The following is a 20,314-nucleotide window of genomic DNA, read 5'->3' on the forward strand; positions in this document are numbered from 1 at the left end:
CTTGCAGCTAGTTAGTTAAAGGGCCCTACGGACACTTTGACTACTGATTTGCGCCATATTTTACAGTCCAGCCGTTTGTTCCCGTCAGTAGTTTCTCCATCATCTTACTTCTCCGCCATCTTGTGAGCCCACAGCTGACTGCTCTGTGCCAGCAGGCTTATTGCGATGCTCATTCAAAATGGACTCCACGTTTCGCAATGACAGCCACCGTACTTCAAAAAACTGCTCCCTCCCCAGTATCTGCCGTCCACGCCGCGCTCCGATTTCTCCAGCGCCTCTAAACGTCCAGCGTCACCAGCGTAGATGTATTGTTTGTGGATAATAAACCATCCTAACACTACAATGACGCGAGCGCCACGCACTCGCCGTCCACCCAGCGGCGGCGGCGGGGCGGCGGGGCGCGCGGCCCACTCCGGCGCCGTCCCGGCCGCGGCAGGGGAGCGTCCGCGCGCGGCGCCGATCACAGCCGGGCGCCGCGGCCGGCCGGCCGGAATGTGGTCAGCAGCGCTCGAGCGGCGAGAGCCGGCAATGTCGCAGCAGCGCCGACAGCGCCTGCCGCAGCGGCGGCGTAGCCAGACCCGACGGGCCCAGCACTACCAGGTCCGGCCGGGGCTCGCGGCCACGCGCCGACGCTGCCACCAGCAGCTGGGCGTTCACCGGCTCGAGCAGCCGCTGCGTCGGGGCGTCCACCTGCGCACAAGACGCGTCAGAGCGGGTAGACGGTCCCCGCAAGGGCGACGGAGCGCTGACGAACAGCACGCACCAAAGTGGGCACTGTTACAACGCGGTAACAGGACGAGGACCCCCGCAGAGGAGCGCCGCCGTCAGGCTAACGTCCGGTGGGTCGGGTTACAGACGGCCGAAGACTAGCCAGTGCGAAGGCGCCGGGACAGGTGGACCGCGACCGGCAAAGTTCCAACCCCGGCTGCGTAACGCCGGCGTTAACCGCACCACGTCGCAGGTCGCAGTACGTAAGGTCGCAGTAAGGCAGGTCGCAGTACGTAACACTGCCGACACAGCGAGACGGGCCGGTCACGCTCGTCACACACCCCCTTCCCCGTCCCAAAAAGTGATGCCCGTGAGATAACGCCCGCCGATCGGCACGGCAGCAAACAATGTCGGTGGATGTGTTGACCGGTGACTGACCTGACAGTAGGCGATGTCGGTGATGTGTTGGCAGATAACTAACCTGACAGTGGGCGATGTCGGTGATGTGTTGGCAGGTGACTAACTTGACAGTGGACGATGTCAGTGATGTGTTGGCAGGTGACTAACCTGACAGTGGACGATGTCAGTGATGCGTTGGCAGATGACTAACCTGACAGTGGACGATGTCAGTGATGTGTTGGCAGGTGACTAACCTGACAGTGGACGATGTCAGTGATGCGTTGGCAGATAACTAACCTGACAGTGGACGATATCGGTGATGTGTTGGCAGGTGACTAACTTGACAGTGGACGATGTCAGTGATGTGTTGGCAGGTGACTAACCTGACAGTGGACGATGTCAGTGATGCGTTGGCAGATGACGGACCTGACAGTGGACGATGTCAGTGATGTGTTGGCAGGCGACTAACCTGACAGTGGACGATGTCAGTGATGTGTTGGCAGACGACTGACCTGACAGTGGACGATGTCGGTGATGTGTCGGCAGGTGACTAACCTGACAGTGGCCGATGTCAGTGATGAGTCGGCAGGTGACTAACCTGACAGTGGACGATGCCAGCGGTGTGTTGGCGGGTGACTAACCTGACAGTGGACGATGTCAGTGATGTGTCGCCAGGTGACTGACCTGACAGTGGACGATGTCAGTGATGTGTTGGCAGGTGACTAACCTGACAGTGGACGATGTCAGTGATGTGTTGGCAGGTGACTGACCTGACAGTGGACGATGTCAGTGATGTGTTGGCAGGTGACTGACCTGACAGTGGACGATGTCAGTGATGTGTTGACAGGTGACTAACCTGACAGTGGACGATGTCAGTGATGTAGTGGCAGGTAACTGACCTGACGGTGGACGATGTCAGTGATGTGTTGGCAGATGACTAACCTGACGGTGGACGATGTCAGTGATGTGTTGGCAGGTGACTGACCTGACAGTGGACGATGTCAGTGATGTGTTGGCAGGTGACGGGCCGCCGCTGCCGCACCATGGCGCGCAGCTCGGAGAGTAGCGCCGTCAGCCGGGCGGCGCCGCTCTCGGCCGGCGGCGAGCGCGGCGATCCGGCAGACGAGGCCGGCTGACTCTCCGAGGCCGGCGCCGACTCCGGCTTTGAGCGTGACCTGCCCACCGCCGGCGTCAAAGGAGCGGAGCGCACGGAATACGCGGGGGCGCTGACGACAGGCAGAGGTGCGCGGTACGCAGGCGATGACGCCCAAGAAGACAGATGTGGTGAGAAGTCAGGCCGATTGCCGCAATTCTAAGAAAACACTGCCTCGAGGTAATACCAGGCAAAAACAGAGCAAACCCTAACCTCAGTCCGCATAACTAGTACATCCAACAAGTTGTAACGGGATACAACGGACCCAAAATGCGGGCGACCCGCGACAGAGCCAGCACGGGATCACATGTATTTATATATATATATATATATATATATATATATATATATATATATATATATATTCCTCTCTTTCTCCCTCTCCCCCTCTCTCTCTCTCCCTCTCTCCGGGAGCTGCCCCGACAGCTCCAGCGGCTGACCTGGTCGAGCCGGCGTCGGTGGCACGGTCGCGGGCGCCGTCGGCGGCGCGCGGCGCGTCGTCCTGCTGTTCACGCAGCTGGCGACGCCGGTTCTTGGACCACATCTCGTGGCAGTCCTGCCAGACGGGGAACTGCGGCGGCGGCGTCCTGTGGCGCGGCCAGCGACGGTCAGCGGGCACGGACGGGCCGTGGTTTCAAGTACACCGGCGGCATCGATCGACAGCGGGCAACGAAGAGATGCGGCGTGCTACCGCACGCCGCACGAGCCGCCCCGCGTGATGCACGTTAGTAACGCCAAAAACAAGCGCTCATGAGATCACATTGTGTGCAGACAAAACAAATGTCCGACAAATCATGCCAGCACTCGCCAAAGTTCCTCCTATAGGTCGTGAACGTTCCAGACACAAACACAAACAGCAGCAAACGCCTACAGGGTCGATGATGCTGGTGATGATTGGGGTTCTAGGGCTCGCTGGCCACCGCGATCACTTTGCGCCCAACGCTTACAAGGTCGCGTGGCTTCAGGGCAAACGGCATCGCTCACTTGTCTGGGTTAACGCTCTTGAGCCAGGGACTCTTGAGCGCCTCCTCGGCGGAGATACGCCGCTCCGGGTCGAGCTCGAGCATCTTGTCCATGAGGCTGAGCGCTGCCCACGGCATGTGCCAGAACTCCTCCTTAAGGCGCCGCCGGTACGGCTTCTTGGGCCGGAGCGTGCTCCAGAGCGGCAGCCGGACCACGCTCGGCCACACAGACGGACAGGGCGAGCCGCACAGCCGCGAGATCATGTCCAGCTGTGCCATCTCCACGTTGGCGCCCTGCGGCAGCGGGAAGAGGGGGCCGTCAGAGGCGCCGGCGGGCGTCGTGAGCGCGTCGGCCCGGCCGGCGTCACACACACACACACACACCACGCACCACGCACCACGCACCACGCACACACACCACACACCACACACCCACACACCACACCACACGCACGCACGCACGCACGCACGCACGCACGCACGCACGCACGCACGCACGCACCACGCGCGCGCACACACACACACACACACACACACACACACACACACACACACACACACACACACACACACACACACACACACACACACACACACACACACACGCACACGCGCACATCCACATCCCGACTGCGGACCGGGGGAGCGCGCGCCGGAGACGGCCCGAGTGGCCCCGCACGTGTGGCGGTGAGAGCGGCACCGTTCGCCGGCCGTGGTCCACAACAGGTGCCGCGTAACGCACGCACCACTGCCGAGGCGAGACTGCCCGGTCACCACCGAATGACCCCCCCCCCCCCGTCCGAGGGCGGGTCAGCAGGTCCGCGGATCAGCGGGCCGTCCAGTCCGGGTCAGCACAGGCGAGGCCCGTCTCCATGGCCTCCGTTAAAACATGTGCCTCCGGCCGCCTGCACGGCGCGGACCGCGCACCTGGAAGAGTGGCTTCTTCTGGAAGAGCTCGCCGAGGATGCAGCCACAGCTCCAGACATCGACGGCCGGGCCGTAGCGCTCCTCGCCCAGCAGCAGCTCCGGCGGCCGGTACCACAGCGTGATCACCTTATTGGTGTACGGCCGCGACTCCTCAGCGTTGAAAGAGGCGCGCCAGACCAAAGTCGCCCAGCTTCACCTGACCCCTGCGGCGGCGGAACAAGGTGTCAGTCGACGCGGGCCGATGAGCGGAGACAGTTATGGCCCGGGCGGTCGGAGGTCGAACGCGCGGTCGGTGCGACGGAAACACAACATTCACCCACAGTGCGGCGGAGGACTCACCGCGTCGCATGGTCTGCATGTCGGCCGAACACATCCCTCGGAGCGGCATGCGTACACTGTACGCACCAGCTACATGACCAGAAACAATAGGCATGCCGCATGGCAGGCTGCCAGCGGCACCGCCAATTGCACAGCGGCCAGTGCAAGCCTGGTCAATGTGTTCAGCTACGAAAGCGGCGCTAGCAGAACCGCCGCCGCAGACAGTCTCGGGGATAAGCGCATTGAGTACTGTCAAGTAATCGTCATCTAGCGCTAGAACTTCGTTTAACCGGTGCTTCCTGGTATATTGAAGGACGTTCCCAATTCCGTATTACTACTGGGTCCATCGCTCTCTCTCCTATTGAAGCGGCAAGCACGAAAGCACCCAGCAGTTCTTGCCGAAGTCACTCTCTGCCAAAAGCCGGTCCAGCAACGACGCGAGTCACGAGTTCGAGTCACGAGTCAGCACCGAGTCATGTACGTCCCCAGGAAGGCACGGCGAGCATAACCGGCGGCGCTCACTTGTTGTTGAGCAAGATGTTGCTGCACTTGATGTCGCGGTGCAGGAAGTTCTTGCGGTGGCAGTAGTTGAGGCCGTCCAGCAGCTGGCGCATGATACTGGCGTTGGACGGCTCGTCGAAGTCCACCATGCCCGACTCCAGCAGGCCCATGAGGTCGTGGTCCATGTATTCGAACACCAGGTAGAACGACCCCTTGTCCTGCGCACCGAACGGTCAGATGAAGTTGCAGGCGGGGCGGGAGCCGGCCACAGCCCGAGCATGGACCCAGCCACACCAACCTCCGTGCAGCATGTCGCCATGTCCGGGGAGACGATTTGTGAGGGGAACCACGAAGGCTCGGAGCACTGCAATAACTCCACGTTGTCGGTCGAATATCCAGAGCCCTACAGGGGTAATCCATTGGAAGGAGTCGGACGAACGACTGTCACGCACCACGCGCGTCGCAGACACTGGTTACGAGGCGCTGGACTCACCTTCCGAAAGTCGACGGCTGTCTGCTTGTCCGTCACGATTTCCTTGATATTGACTATATTTTTGTGGTTAAGTTGCCGTAGAATTTTGATCTCCCTGACGGCTGTGATTGGGAATCCCTCCTTTTCATTCTCCAATCGCACCTTCTTCAATGCCACTACTTCGCCTGCGGAAACGTGCCGCACTCGAATACCTGAGCACGAAGTGTCAATCCACACCAAACAAGCAAGACTGGGACTGTTTTTCGAGGTAACGGAGGATGGCGGCGAAGTTCGAACGTGAGTGCAGCACGCGCCCCACGCCTGTACAAACATGCAGTGACGTGAACAAGGCATCCCCCTTCCCTCCAAGTCGCGTCTGCATGACAGCACTGGTCCTTTAACGGCTACCTCGTCGTACTCCAGCAGACTCGTCAGCGTTCAAACGTCCGTAAATCGAGCTCTGTCCCACTGTTGAGCACAACGACCAGAGCACACTATTGAAACATGCCGAAAACACACCCAGCGCGGGAATGCTGAACGCGGGGCAGAACGCCACCCAGCGCGCCACGGCAAAACTTCCAACGACCCAGCGACACACGTCACACCACATGGCGGGACACGACAACGCCGCCCGTCGGTCGCTACCACCAGTACAGCCACAAGGACTGCCTGGGCGCAACACATACCCGTCTCCAGGTTCTTAGCCTTGTACACTTGACCGTAGGTGCCCTGGCCGACCTGGGCCACCAGCTCGAACGCGTCCACACACCGGTCTCCCCACGTCTTGCTCTCCGCCTGGCGGCACGAGTGGAGGTCGACGAGGTCAGCGGGGGTCAGGGAGAGGTCAGCGACACGTCAGCCATGGGTCAGAAGGGTGGACAAGGAGGCAGAGCGCTCAGCGGACTGCCCGAGGTCACGAGGTCAACATGAGCCAGAAAGAGGTCGGCGACACGTCAACCAGGGGTCAGAAGGGTGGACAGGGGGACAGAGCACTCAGCGGCAGGTCGGCGGCGTCAGGAGTTGATCTCGCCCTGGCAGGCAGGCGGACACCGTAGTGAATCGAGCCCGTGCCTCTGGTTTCCCAGCTACCCGATGACATCCCCTGCGTCCCCGGCAGCGCCCGCGTCGCACGCCCTGCCGCAGCCGTGCCTAGCACAGCTCACAGCGAGCTGCAGTGCGGGCGAGCGCGGCGGTGGAGGGGAGCACACGCCCGGCAAGCACCAGCGGTCACTGACGGTCACCAGCGGCCAGCATCAACCGACCTCGCGCCGTTTGTGGATGATGCGGGGCCGTTTCAGCGGCAGACGCGACGAGCCCGGCGAAAGTGCGAGCCCGTCCTCGTCGGGCGAGAGGTCCTCCGTGCCCGGCACCACTGTGGGCAGGACGTGACGCCCTCGGTCAGCGGACGCACGCAGACCGGTGCGCACACAGACCGGTGCGCACACAGACCGGTGCGCAAGGACAGACCGGCACGCACAGACAGACCGACGCGCTAACAGACCGGCGCGCAACGACAGACCGGCACGCACAGACAGACCGACGCGCTAACAGACCGGCGCGCAGGGACAGACCGGTGCGCAGATAGACCGACGCGCAACGACAGACTGGCACGCACAGACAGACCGACGCGCTGACAGACCGGCGCGCAAGGACAGACCGGTGCGCAGATAGACCGACGCGCAACGACACACCGGCGCGCAAGGACAGACTGGCACGCGCAGACCGGTGCGCGGACAGACCGATGCGCAAGGACAGACCGGCGTGCAAGAACAGGCCGGTGCACAGCGCCTGGTCGACGAGGCCAGCGAGCTCCGGTGCAGCTTGGACGCGCAAATACAAACCAACACAACGACGCTGCGTCTAAGGACGACGCTGCAAGGATCCATAAGCCCAGAATGTCACGTGATGCATGCATTACATCTTTGTAATGGTAGTGCTGTTACTTCAATACAAGTTAAGTTGCCTGGGCAACGCCAGAATTTTGCTTTGGTGACCCATGGCTTCCAACAGCAAAATGCCGAGGCCAGGAAGCCAAATGGGAGAATGTATCCAGCTAAACCAAGGTCCAAGCACACCAGCAATACAGGAACCAAGCTTTCCTCACATCGCTGCATGCTGCATGGACAACAAAATCAGATTCTAACATTTTCACGCGACCATGAGCCCATCACAGAAAAAAACATCAGCGCCCAAGCTTAACATCACGGGGCAGCAGTGCACACTCTGGACAGTTCTTTGGACGCAGAATTCATTCCTTCGGCAAAATTAATCTCGCATTTCCAGTCATATGTAAAAATCCAAAAGACAAACCTAGACACTGGTCTCGAACACATCACACTAATGCCCATGAGCAACGATCAGATGGATTCCACTGTTGACAACTCTCTGATGGTGGCCCTGAACGAGCAATACCTGGACATTAAATGGGACGTGGTCGGGTTGTGGTCACGCGCCGCAAACATAGCCCATTTTAATTTTGACAACAAACTAAATCTACGACATCCAATACAATGTTCTGAGGGCAAGCTTCTCAGGTGTCAATCCCCTTAAGGAGCCTGAAATTCCCTAGCTTCGACTTAACTTAAACAATGACACTGACCCGTCCTCACGAGACCAACACTGCGCGAAACACGGCCCGAATAACATCTACAACTAGCCACTTACCCATCAAAATCTGAAGCGGCAAAATCCCGAAATAGACCGCAGGGAAACCTATCCGAGGGTGAGAAACGAGCGAGGCAGGCCACAGCACCACAGACACTGACTAGGGGACACGGGTAACTCAGAATACGAGACAGACACTCTCCAGGTCACATGAGCAAGACGCATCACAACCCAACTACAGCCGGAAAACAGGGCCAATGGGTCGGGCCACGACCCAGGTCAGGAGTCACAAGGAGTCGACGGCCAACACATCTGCCGGCCGGAGGCATGGGCGGGCCCCAGCCGGACACATCCCTCCGGCCGCGCCAGAGGGAGCTCACAGCGCGCCATGCGCCAGCCACGAGACGGCCACTAACCGGGCGGCATGGGCAGGTCGCGGATGAGCCGGTCGAAGGCGCGGCGCGGCTCCGGCTCCGGCTCCGGCGAGTACGCCTCCGGCGACGAGTCGATCACCTCCAGCTGGTCGGCCGCCACGCCCGGTGGCATGGGCAGCTTGGTGAGGCTCGGTCGGCCGCTGTTAGCCGCCGGCTTCACCGCCACCGCCGCCGCCGGGGCCGGAGCTGGAGCCGCAGCCGGGGCTGCAGCCGGGACTGAGGCCAGAGCCGGAGCCAGAGCCGGAGCCGGAGCCGGAGCCGGAGCCGGAGCGGGCGTCGGGGCCGGCGACGTCCCCTTGCGGTCCACCTGGTCCAGCTCGGCGGCGGTGGGTGGTGGCGGCGCCGGTGGCGGCGGAGGGCTCACCTCTATCACGTCCTGGTCCGGGTACATGTTCTCCTTCTCCTGCCGGCGAATAAAGCGGCTGCGATCGAAACGATGCCGTCTGATACACACTGATATACGCCAGGTGCGAACATAAAGCCAACCATACGCCTACTGGCGCTATCGAACAACAACGCCCCCGGCTCCCGCGCGAATACGCTAAACAAGTCCGACTCGCCCCAAACGTCACCTTAGTATCCGGCGGCCGGTCGCGTTGGAAGAACGGCATCCTGACTGCTTTTTCGCGGATCTTCTTCTGCTTGACCAGCTCAGCGAAGAGCGAAGTCTGCGACATCTTGGCCTCGGCTGTCAGCTGCTTGGCGGAGGGCGTAGTGCGGCGCGCCGGCTGCGCCGGACTGTGGCGGCCGCCGTGGTACCGGCCCGAGCTGGAGGGCGAGCGGGACCGCGAGCGCGAGCGCCGCCTGTCGGCCGGCGCGGAGTCAGAGGCGGGCCGAAGCCACGGCGAAATCCGGACAATGTGTGTGCGAGAGGGGGGAGGGGGAGGGGGGCGACGGGGTGCTGTGTACGGTGACCTAATCGAACAAAGCGCAGTGAGTGACGGAAGGAATGGAGCGCGCCTGCCGCGACGATGTACCACCATTGTGGGAAAGGAGACAGCAAGGGCAGTTGGAGCACCACAGTTCCAGTACGGCACATGACGCTACCCCAATGCTTAAGTTGTAGGCACTGTCCAATGTCAGCTCACGGCACGCCACCGCCGCCACCATGTCAGGACAGCCGAGAGAACCCGGTTCACCAAAACGGGTGAAAACTACAGGTTTCACTCACCTTGAACGTTTTCGGCTGTACGGGGAGCACCTGGAGGTCTTTTTAGACCTGACCGGACTCCGACTTCGTGACCTGGAGTAATTCTTCTTATGCCTGAAGTGGCCCCATTCGGTGGTCAGAACAACACATGCCAATGCCGGGCCCACTGATCGCGAGCACACACAATATAAGTGAGGCACACGGTGACTGCAAACAGTCACAATGACCTTTGTTTAGCAAATACAAACTCCATCCAACCGGAGAGCGCAAAATTCACCTGTCAAAACATTACATGCCACAAGTAGTGCCCACACTACCATCCCGACACCCCAATCCAGAGGCAAGCGCACTGGGTGACGCAGGCAAGACAGGAAGGAGCACGTGCAGGGCGAGGATACCTTGTGCGGGACTCAGGAAGGCACGAGATGGGCTCGGTCAGCGCGGCAGCCCACGCCTGCGTCTGCTGCTGCTTCAGCGGGAGCAGGGCCGCCCCCAGTACTGCCGTCGCCGCCGGCTGCTGCTGCTGCTGCTGCTGCTGACTGGTCTGCCCCACGAGCACACGGCTGGCTGGAGACGCTGCAGCCATCGTCTGCTGCTGCTGCTGCTGGTTGAGCCAGTTCAGGTAGGACCGGCTGGTGCCGAGCCCCACTACGGTCGCTCGCTCCGTCAGGAGGCCCTCACTTGACCGCTGGTCACTAGGAGCAGGCCAGCCGGTCCAGATAGGCACAGCGCTCTTGTGCTGCTGTTGCGACGTCGACGGCTGCGACGGAAGCTGACCGAATCCCGCCGACGTCACCGGCTGCTGCAGCGAGAGGCAGTTGGACCCCGCCATCGTCACCTGCTGCTGCAGCAGTGCCGGCTGCTTCTGCGGGTCGTCTCGAGGCCGCGCTGTCGCCACCGTCTGCTGCTGCGCCGTACGTTGTGGCACCGGAAGGCACTTGGAGCCGGCCCCCTGAGCCGTTACCGAGAGTTGCTGCCGCGTCCGTTCTGACACGTGAGCGGGGTCATATCCCACCGTCACCACCGGCTGCTGCTGCACAAATGGTTGCTTGAGCGGATGGCAGTCCGACACCGCCGTCACCGCAGGCCGCTGCTGAGCTTGCCGATGCGGAGACTCCTGAGGCGGGTGGCCGGGTCCGGTCCCCGTCCGCGCCAGTTGCTCGTCGCCGGGCGGCGGGCGCGGCCGCGCTCTCCTGACCGCCGCCGTCGCTGAGCCGTGCGGCCGGCCCTGCGGTGCCGGTGCCGCGGCCGCCGGCCGGCCGGGCGCTGCCATCAGCAGCTGGGCCAGTTCCAGCAGCCGGTGCAGTGGCCCCGGCTCGGGTTCGCCGGCCACCGCCTCCGGCGAGCAGTCAACACTGCTGTCGCTGTAACTGACCAGCCGGCTGGCCAGTGGCAGCGGCCACCACGGCTCGGTGCCCACCACCGGCGGCGGCCGCGGCGGAAGCAGCAGCGACGGCGACGCACACCACAGCGGCAGCACCGGCGGCAGCCGTGGGGCCCGCGGCGGCTGCACGAGTCGGGGCGGCGGTGGAGGCGCCAGCATCGGCGGCGGCGGCGGCGGCAGAGGAGGAGGCGGCGGCGCGGCCGGCAGGCTGGGGATCGCGAAGGGTCCGTCTCGCCGGTCGGTAGGCGTGGGCAGAGGCGAGTCGCGATGGCGCTGGTGGCGGCGCCGCCGACGACAGGGAGGGCTACAACTGGTGTGGAGGGCATGAAGGATCGGAGGTGAGCCACACCGGGAAACACATGCAGGCAACGGCGCAACGTTCCACCGGTTTGGGGGGGGGGGGGGGGGCAGTGAAAGTACATCAACAACACGGACGAGCGTGATTGGAAACATACGACCGTAATATCAACGTCAAGCGACATCATAGTTCCCGCCTAGAAGATCTCACAACAGCTTGCGGGCCAGGATCTGAAAACAATGCGCTGAATCCTCCACTTCACACGCTTCACAATGGCCCCGCTAGCTATTCAGTAGAGCCATCTTTACAACAGTTTGCCCACCATGCATCCATCGCTCCAACCAGGAGCCAGCGCGGCATTGCGCCGCCTACCTGGGCGATCTGCTGTAGCTCCTGCTGCGACTCCGTGGGCTGTGGCGCCGCCGCCGGTCGCGCTCACGGCTACGTGAGCGCGATTTGCGCCGCTTCTCGACCGGCGGCGGCGGCGGCGGCGTGTGAGGTCGACCGCGGCTCGCCCACTTGCTGTTTTCCTGGGGTGGAGGCGACGGCGACGGCGGTGTGCGCGCACCCCGCGGCGGCGTATCGCGCGCGTCACGCATGTCACGAAAGTCACGAGCGTCACGAGCGTCACGTGCGTCGCGCACGTCACGCGCGTCGCGGGCAGTGCGGCGGCCGTGGGTCCGCTCGCCGTTGGGCGAGCCGGCCAGGCCGTCCGAGGCCGGACTGAGCGGGCTGGCGGGGCCAATGGCGGCCCTGCGGCGCGCCGCCGCCTTGGGCGCCGGCGGCGGCGCTCGGTTCACTGTCACACTGCCGTCCCGGCCGCCCACCGCTTCGTCCGCCGACGAAATGGGACTGGCACTCGGCAGGCGGCCGTCGGTGCCGTCCGCGTACCGGTGGCGCCGCTTCTTCTTGCGGCCGGCGCGCTCCTTGTCGCGCTTCTTCTTCTTCTTCTTGTCGCGCGCGCGATAGCGCCCGGTGCCGTTCGGCGAGCCGGGCATGTCGTGGCCGAAGCTGGACGGCGCCGGCGGCGGTGGCGGCGGCGGCGGTGGTGGGGATGGCGTCAGCGGCGGCGGCGACAGCGGCGGCGGCTCGATCAACGGCTGCGGCGGTGGCGAGGGCGGCGGCGGCGGCGGCCGGCGGTTGCGGCGGCGGCGTGGCCGGCGGCGCGGCGCCACCGGCGACAGCTCGCCGTCGCTAAGCTCGAGCAGCGTGTCGTCACTCTGAATTTCACCCGCTTCAGGCTCGCTCAGCGCCTCCGATGACACGTCCGAATACTCTACCAGCGGCTTGCCGTTCATCATACTCGCAGCCCGCACGCTAAGCGGGCTGCCGCATGGCAGGCGGGGTCTGCAACACATATAGCCGTCGGTGTCAGAGAATGTCACATGGCGGGCGGAGGCTGCAACACATATGGCCGTCGGTGTCAGAGAATGTCACATGGCGGGCGGGGGACGCAACACACGGCTGGCAGTGTCAGAGGCTGTCACATGGCGGGCGGGGGATGCAACACACGGCCGGCGGGCCAGAGGCCACCGCCAGACGTGCATTCCCGACCTGGGCACCCCGGGGGCTACCCAGGTAAGCACGCGGCATCACAAAACATGATCAGAAAAAGAGTGGTATTGTTAGATAGGGCTAGATAGCACACCGATTTGCTTTCTTCCTTTAGCAAAGGATTTAGCTTACGACAATGGTATGCTCGAGAGTTATTAACCCGAACAGGGCTGAACAAGTTACAGTTGCTGAATTTGACTCGTAGCCCGCTGGATCTCACTGGCATCATATTTCGAGGTATCTAGGTGGTGACCTTTGGGTTCAATAAGGTCACACAAGGTGAAAATCCAAGTCTACGTCCGCAGTGTTCTCAGATCTTCTCACGCAACCAGCCTGAACCTACATACATATCACAAGCAAACAGCCACTGGTGCTCATATTATGTCCGTGACAATACTTACCGTTTAGAGGGTAAACTGACCAAAAGTCTTCGGGATTATTCTGATGTTTGAATTTACAACCAGGGCCAGGTACTACACTAGGTGGCACACTACTCCTAGTAAAAGGTGGATTGAGGTCATTTCAGTTCAGTGACCTCTCCCGACCTCCATCAAGAAAAAATACTACACATCTAAGATACACAAACATCATTATAATACACATTATCATAATACATACCGAAATAATACACTCGTAGTCCAATTACTAGAAATGAACCTCAAAACCACTCATAAAGCAAGTTTTCAAATACTAAAGCAGGTTATTTTCACCTAAATCTGGCCTTCGTACCTGACACAAGCTCAAAGGAATCAGTCATAATCATAATTTCAAGTGTTATTGTATAAGCAAACATCTAAAAAATGTAGTTTCGTAAAACATTCTGTTGTTTCATCACATCTGAAATTTTAACACCCAACATCTGCAAATAGTTATGCAGCTGTTGCGTGATATCGAACGTAGCAGTAGGCTCTGTTTGCTCCCAGCCTTGGACTGACTTTTACCTGCCATAGGTCAGCAAAGTTGCAGGCGTATATAATTTGTATGAGACATGTTCAGCTATTGTGTGTGTGTGCCACTGAGGCTTTACGACGCACTCAGCTGCTGAGGCTATATGGCGTCGCCTGCCTCTCACCCTGGCAGGAAGGGCGGCCACCGCGAGGAATCAAACCCTTTACCTCTGATTTCCCAGCCGCATAGCAGTTAAGCTTTTCATATTCTGCTATTCAACTGCATACAGGCATGCACAGTGTGTCACACCTGTGCTGTGCCATTCTGAGTTTACTTTGTAAATGTCTTTGGGATGGCCAAACTGACCAATTAACCAAGCACATGTTGAGGAACAAATGTTCCTCTCTGGGGTGGTGTGGCCACCTTTGGTAATGTCCTACACAATTTCCGCATAGCTTATGCAAGTCAAAAATAGAGTGGTAACACTATGTTGACTACATTTTCAGATTTTTACAGCAAAACATTCATTAAGTGCCTCCGCTACAAGAAAGGCTTCCGGAGGAGGGGAGGAGCAACAACTGCAATTTCCATCATGGCCTTGGGTTCTCGCTATTTTATTTTCAAAGCATTTTGTCAACATCTACATGGCATAGGTTAATACCAAGAGGGCTGAACAAATCAGTAAGGGAAATGGCTGGGAGGGAAAACAGTGGGAACAGACACTGAGCCCCACCCGTGATCATGATCTTGAAAATTATAGTGAAGAAGAACATCTGCAGACAATTCAAAGCCCACAGAAAATGGCACATATCTATATTTTGGGATCTAAACTAATGCAGGGTGGATATATGGAAGACATGTTAAATGGATGCTGAATGAAAAACCCTATTGGTAAGTCTTAAGGTATTGTAAATATTTCATGCAGCCAATTTGTCTTTTGCCAGGCATGCAATAACTAGCTACTTTGTAAATTACCATGCTGATACAGTACAGTTGTAGCTTGATGCTCCCTGTCCTAGTGCTGGCTGAGACCTAAATACTCTGCAAAAACAAACTGTACAATATGAAGCTTTTGCCCAATGCTGCTGAAATGAGTCAGCAATTGCTTCAAGGTTGAGGATGCAGCAAATAAATTTATCTTTATTGCTTCAAAGTGCAGCACAAAACATAACATGTCAAAATACATGGCATGGCCAATCATATGAACAATTCCAGTCATATAATAACTTAATCCAATTCAGTAACACATTCATCTCATTCATTATATGGTGCATAAAATCATTACTGCAATCACATTCATGTACCAGCACATGGTGGACAGCTGCCCAGCAGATTGTGCCCAAATCACAGCATGACCTTAAGCATGAATGCACATCCCAGTATTTACCACAAAAACTGTACTGACAGCCTACCATATGGAGAACACATGTTTGTTTTATTGATCTGGCATGTCAACATCATGGCGACCATGCTTATCAATACATCACACTAACAATTACTTAACTTCAGCACAGTGTAAGGTAGCCAAGGCCATGCCTGTTCTAAAGGTGGGATGGTGCTTGACTCCTCCAAATAGGAATGTGGGTGAGGGGCACATCTCATTCCACCTTTGCTATGTCAACCATGGCAAGGGAAACAAAAGGAAATTTGAGAGAGATGACACATAAATAGTTATGCCTACACCTGCTCCAAGCATACCCCCTCACCCAACTTGTCATTGTGTTTGTCCATCCTAATAGCTTAGTTGGATAGCGCACCTGCCTTATCATCCACCCCCTGCCCCCCCCCCCCCATGATCTTAGTTGGTTAAAGCATCTGCCTTACTATCCACCCATCTGTGACAAGATGGGTTTGAGTCCCTTGAAGCACTCGCTATTTAGCCTGGAATGAAACGGTCTGTGGCAGCAGACACACAAAAGGTCATGTCGCGTCACAGGGCAGGACAGACCATGCCAAGCAAGGTGGCACATTGAACTTTTGCCACCACAATATGGCATTGACCTGGAATTTCACGACCTGGTGATAGCAGTCAATGGCTCATGGAATAAGCACTGCTTAGCATGAGGCCAGCTCCAAGAAATATATCCATTCAAATTGTTCAAACTAAATCTGAAAAATACATATACATGAGTCTGATACTCAGCTCTAATGCACTGGAGGGAAAGATGTTGGTGACATAGTGAGTGAATATTCTGAGATGAAGTAAATCAGATGACAAGTATGCCATACAAAACATATTTAAATTTTGCTCTGAGACCCTGGTTCTACCCAAATGGTAATGGTATGTAGCCACACAGATAGTACATCCTAAAATGAAATGCATCATGCAAATTTAAACTACCTGCTGCTTTGGTGCAGGTTCGATGAAGGGGCAAGGTTTGGAGGTCAGAGTGAAGTTTCATAACTGACAGAGAGGGATGTTTGCATTTAGCAAGGAATCCCTGTGTCCTCCAGTTATCTCAATTGTATCATGATATATGCATCAGTGCCAGGCATAGTGACAACATCAGAGTTCTGGGATTGAAATCAAATTTGAAGCCAAGACAATGCCATCTCTGAGCCAAAGCTGAAGCCAGTGGCTTTGATCTTTGAAAGATCAAAACCAAAGCCAAATCCAGCTATGGTCAGCAGCTCTCAACTCAAGTAATTTGACATTTGACAGTCCAAAAAAATCCATATAAATCAAAGGCTGGAAACCAAAGCTACTGTACAATATCATTTGTAAAATTGGAGCTCTTGCTACATCAACACAGACTGTATGATTACACATGAATATCAGATCATGAGGACTATGCATAGCAATCAAGGTGAGATGTTGGCATTACAGACAGAAGATCTTTTTGTATGATCACTCTTGCCTGGTGTGTTCACATGTCACAATGTTTTGGGAATTCACTTTTCTGCCATGATCAGTTTTAACTGAATAGCTTGCAGCAGTAACCAGATGGTTTTTGAATTTCATCTATGCATCAGCATTCATCACAGACTCAGAAAGTTGTGTTATATTGGGGCAACAGAACATGCAGAATGTTTTTGTGAAGCCAAGTCCCAATGATGTGATAAGAATATTACAACAAACCCAAAAACAGCAATTTAAGGCCCCCTCATGCTGTAGCTGATCTTGTCATTCCAAAAACTGCTTGATGCCATGGCCAATGTCAGCTGTTACAAATGACACAAATCTTAAGGCACATCCACCTCATTCCAATGGCACAGCACTGAAAGCAAAGTTGAAACCAGTGCTAAAAGTGCCTATCACAAATGCTTTAAAAACATGAGCTCTGCTGTAAAATTAGCTTGAAGCTACATGAATCAAAAACTGTGGCCATCTTCACATACCAAGTTATCTTTATTTTGAATGTGATTTACGCTCTGATTGTTTTGCAATGTAGTTTTCTTAGATGAGGTAAGACAGCAAAAATTTGATGAGCTGCAATACAACAGAACCTGGCATCTATACATGTAACCATACACATGTCACACTCACTGATATCTCTGAGAGATTGCGTGCTCTGCAACGGTGCAGTGCCAAGCATGTCACACATGGAACCGTCGATCAGCTTTTAGGGCTGCCCAGGGTGTGTGCAGAGATAGAAGATAGCCCACAGGAGCTTTGCCTTCCCGGCTGCTTCTATATGGAATTGGTCTCCTCCCGCTGTATTGAGACCTGCGGGGCCGAGTTCCTGTATCCAGTGAGCTCAGCAATCACTCCAACATACTGATTTGTGACAAAGCATCACATGCATGCATTTCGTTGCCACAATCTGCGCATGTGTGCGCATGTGTATGCACACATCTATAATGCTTGATGCACAGACAGAACAGCCACAATGAAGAGGTTGCAAGAACACAAGATTGATTGACTGATTTCTGGTCAAGGCATAAGCCAGTATGAAATCATGGAGCAAGTGTTATGGCAGCACTTAAAGGCACTTAGACACCCAGACCAATTTTTAATCTATGGTTTCCATCTGTCCAAGCCACAAGTGTCACTGAAACTTAACCTGTCAAATTGTTCACCCAAACACCCTGTTTCAACCCAGCAACATATTTTCCTAATGTTCCAATAACAGCCAATCCAGCCTCCACTGTTGAACAAAACTGCTTGGCAGCAAGGGAGCCATTGTGAATCTCCCTCCATGTAGGTCATGTGTCTGTAAATGGCTGGTAGAAAAAGTGCAGAGAGGAGCTTCTGGAGTAAAAAGACATCTTCTTCAAAACACCCTCAGCAAGCCCAAGCTCTTATTTCTATTCTGAAGGCATTGGTATCCTAGGTTATCTGTTCACAGTATACCAAATGATCAATAGCATCTCTTACCAGGAACTGACCATCTTTTCCCTTAAGCATCTGGAAGATCAACAAATGGACACCTCTTGAAGTTAGCCAGCCATCCCAAAATTCCATCCTGATAGCTTCATTAGTTAGAGGCATCAGCCTTCCCATCCATTGACCCATCATGGAGTGGAGTTGATACGAGCCACTCTCAACATTCACTGCTTACCCTTGAGAGGTGCACCTTGCAGGCCGTGAAAGCAACTGTACCATGTGACATCAGAACTCACCACCAGATTGGCCACCAAATTCTATCATTAACCTGGAACTGCATGATCTGATGGCAGAGGTCAAAGCTCCAACAACATGTTCTGCTCAGCATGAGCTTTGGTCTTAGAAGTCCACCTACTCAAAAAGGTTTGAGTAATGAAATCTTGATAAAAATGAGTAGTAATAATTCCTATGCATTGCGTATGTAGCATTAGGGCAATTAGTCAATGGAACTGCCTTCCATTATCAGTGATAGGGTACAAATCAGTACCCAACTAAATAAAATCAGACCTGGAGCCTGGAGCCTGGGGAGACCTGGAGCAAGCAAATGAAACATGATGCAACACACTATAATGAGCTTGCCAGATTGGGCACACAGGCTTGAAAAGCCCTTAAAAATGCAAACATCATGAAGTGCAAAGTGCAAGTTACAGGGTTATTATGCTGGCAGATCACAAAGAACAGCAAAACAATACTTAACTATTCTGTGATCATCGGTATGCAACCAAAACATTTTGGAAAATAGCTCTTCCAGGATAAACAAACATATTTTTGCAGCTATTTTTGAGAAATTCAATCTATGCAGAAATAATATATCAATGCATGCCAGCCTGTGACATAAAAATGTTACACTGCACAGGTCTGAGGCAGCAGACATCAGCAACAATCTAGGCACATGCATGCTTTAATCTGAGCACTCACAATATGGTGCATTGTCATGTTCAATTCATGTGGTGAAAGAATCAATCCTGCCCCAAATTATGATGCTTGAAAAGGCATCTCAGGCAAATATACTCCAATCTTTCCCCAGAAAGATAACTAAAAAATTCAGGACAATTTAGACTCAAGATGAATGCATGCAGATGAAAGGTTCTGAGCACCAATTGTCTGTATGTGTCCAGCAGAGTGGCTAAATATTTTGTAGACATAAATATATATACATATATATATATATATATATATATATATATATATATATAAGCATACAGCAGAGGGATATAATGCAGACTGTCATACATGAACAGCAATATATGACATCTAGCCATGTCCCATGTGACGACAATGAGGTCCTTTGAGCTCCATGACCTAATACAGTACCTAGAAACTTCGTTGATTAAAAATTTGCCAACAACGTCCCCAGGATCATAATCTTGTACGTGGACCACCCCGGACATGCAGCAAAAACATACAATCATGACGCGCATCCACCATACATGTTACTACCGACGGATGCGGATGGGCAGTCATACAGATGCCGCTGCAAACATAAAAATAAAGGCACTTTTTTACTTACCTGAGGGATGCAAACCGTGAACCGCCTAATAAAGGCAGAACAACGGCCCTGAACACAAACACCCAACCACTCTCGGCCGGTGCAGGTCCACTGTCTAGCGATTATCTCCGAGCACCTGCCCCTTGGAGCTCATACTTCGTAACGCCCTGATAGCCCATAATCGTCATTACGCATAGGTGGCCAATCCACTGGCCAAAACTAACATTTCCGTCAGCTATCTGTATTTCATCCCTCCATGTTGTGCGCTCCAATCAGCTGCACTCGCGTGAAATTCTACAAACCAACGCGGCAGTGCTGGAAGGGCCAGATGCAAATGCGACGAACGCGAGCACGTTGGAGAAAAGCGATCCATGCCGTAAAATGTGATTACAGCTAACACATTTTAACTGATTTAAAGACAAAAACACATAATTAGTTTCCGCAAAATTGCGCACAATTATCTCCTTCAATGCAGGTGTATCACATCGGATTCTGAGGACATTCGACGTTCGAGAGCTTCGTGCCTTAGCTCTGGGTATTAATAGCATGATATTTTTGATGTTTAAGATGCGAAAAAAATACATGCTATTAAGTTATGAACAACCAGCTGACCAGAATCGAATTCTTCGGAAGTTTTTAAAGAAAATGACGTCAATAGTAAAGCGCTATTTTTATGTTAATTATAATTGTGTGGTGAGATCGGGTACCAATTTGGCACAAAACAAAAATTGGATTTAATCTTCAAG

At 55.2% G+C, this 20,314-nt stretch overlaps 1 protein-coding gene across 1 annotated transcript; it reads right to left on the reverse strand.

The window, feature by feature from the left end:
• Positions 1-489: 489 nt before the first annotated feature.
• Positions 490-19,890, reverse strand: LOC119097405 (cyclin-dependent kinase 12-like). The gene is given in 16 exon segments (XM_037220448.1): positions 490-690; positions 2,093-2,282; positions 2,701-2,847; positions 3,245-3,516; positions 4,150-4,311; positions 4,313-4,352; positions 4,990-5,186; positions 5,462-5,625; positions 6,127-6,235; positions 6,703-6,812; positions 8,461-8,881; positions 9,051-9,282; positions 9,650-9,742; positions 11,683-11,993; positions 12,090-12,657; positions 19,590-19,890. Coding segments are annotated over 15 exon segments (3,162 nt in total). The 5' UTR covers positions 12,612-12,657; positions 19,590-19,890; the 3' UTR covers positions 490-498.
• Positions 19,891-20,314: the final 424 nt, after the last annotated feature.

This window comes from Pollicipes pollicipes, unplaced genomic scaffold (assembly GCF_011947565.3).
Source record: "Pollicipes pollicipes isolate AB1234 unplaced genomic scaffold, Ppol_2.1 Scaffold_4295;HRSCAF=5057_pilon_pilon_pilon, whole genome shotgun sequence".
NCBI classification, from domain to species: domain Eukaryota; kingdom Metazoa; phylum Arthropoda; class Thecostraca; order Pollicipedomorpha; family Pollicipedidae; genus Pollicipes; species Pollicipes pollicipes.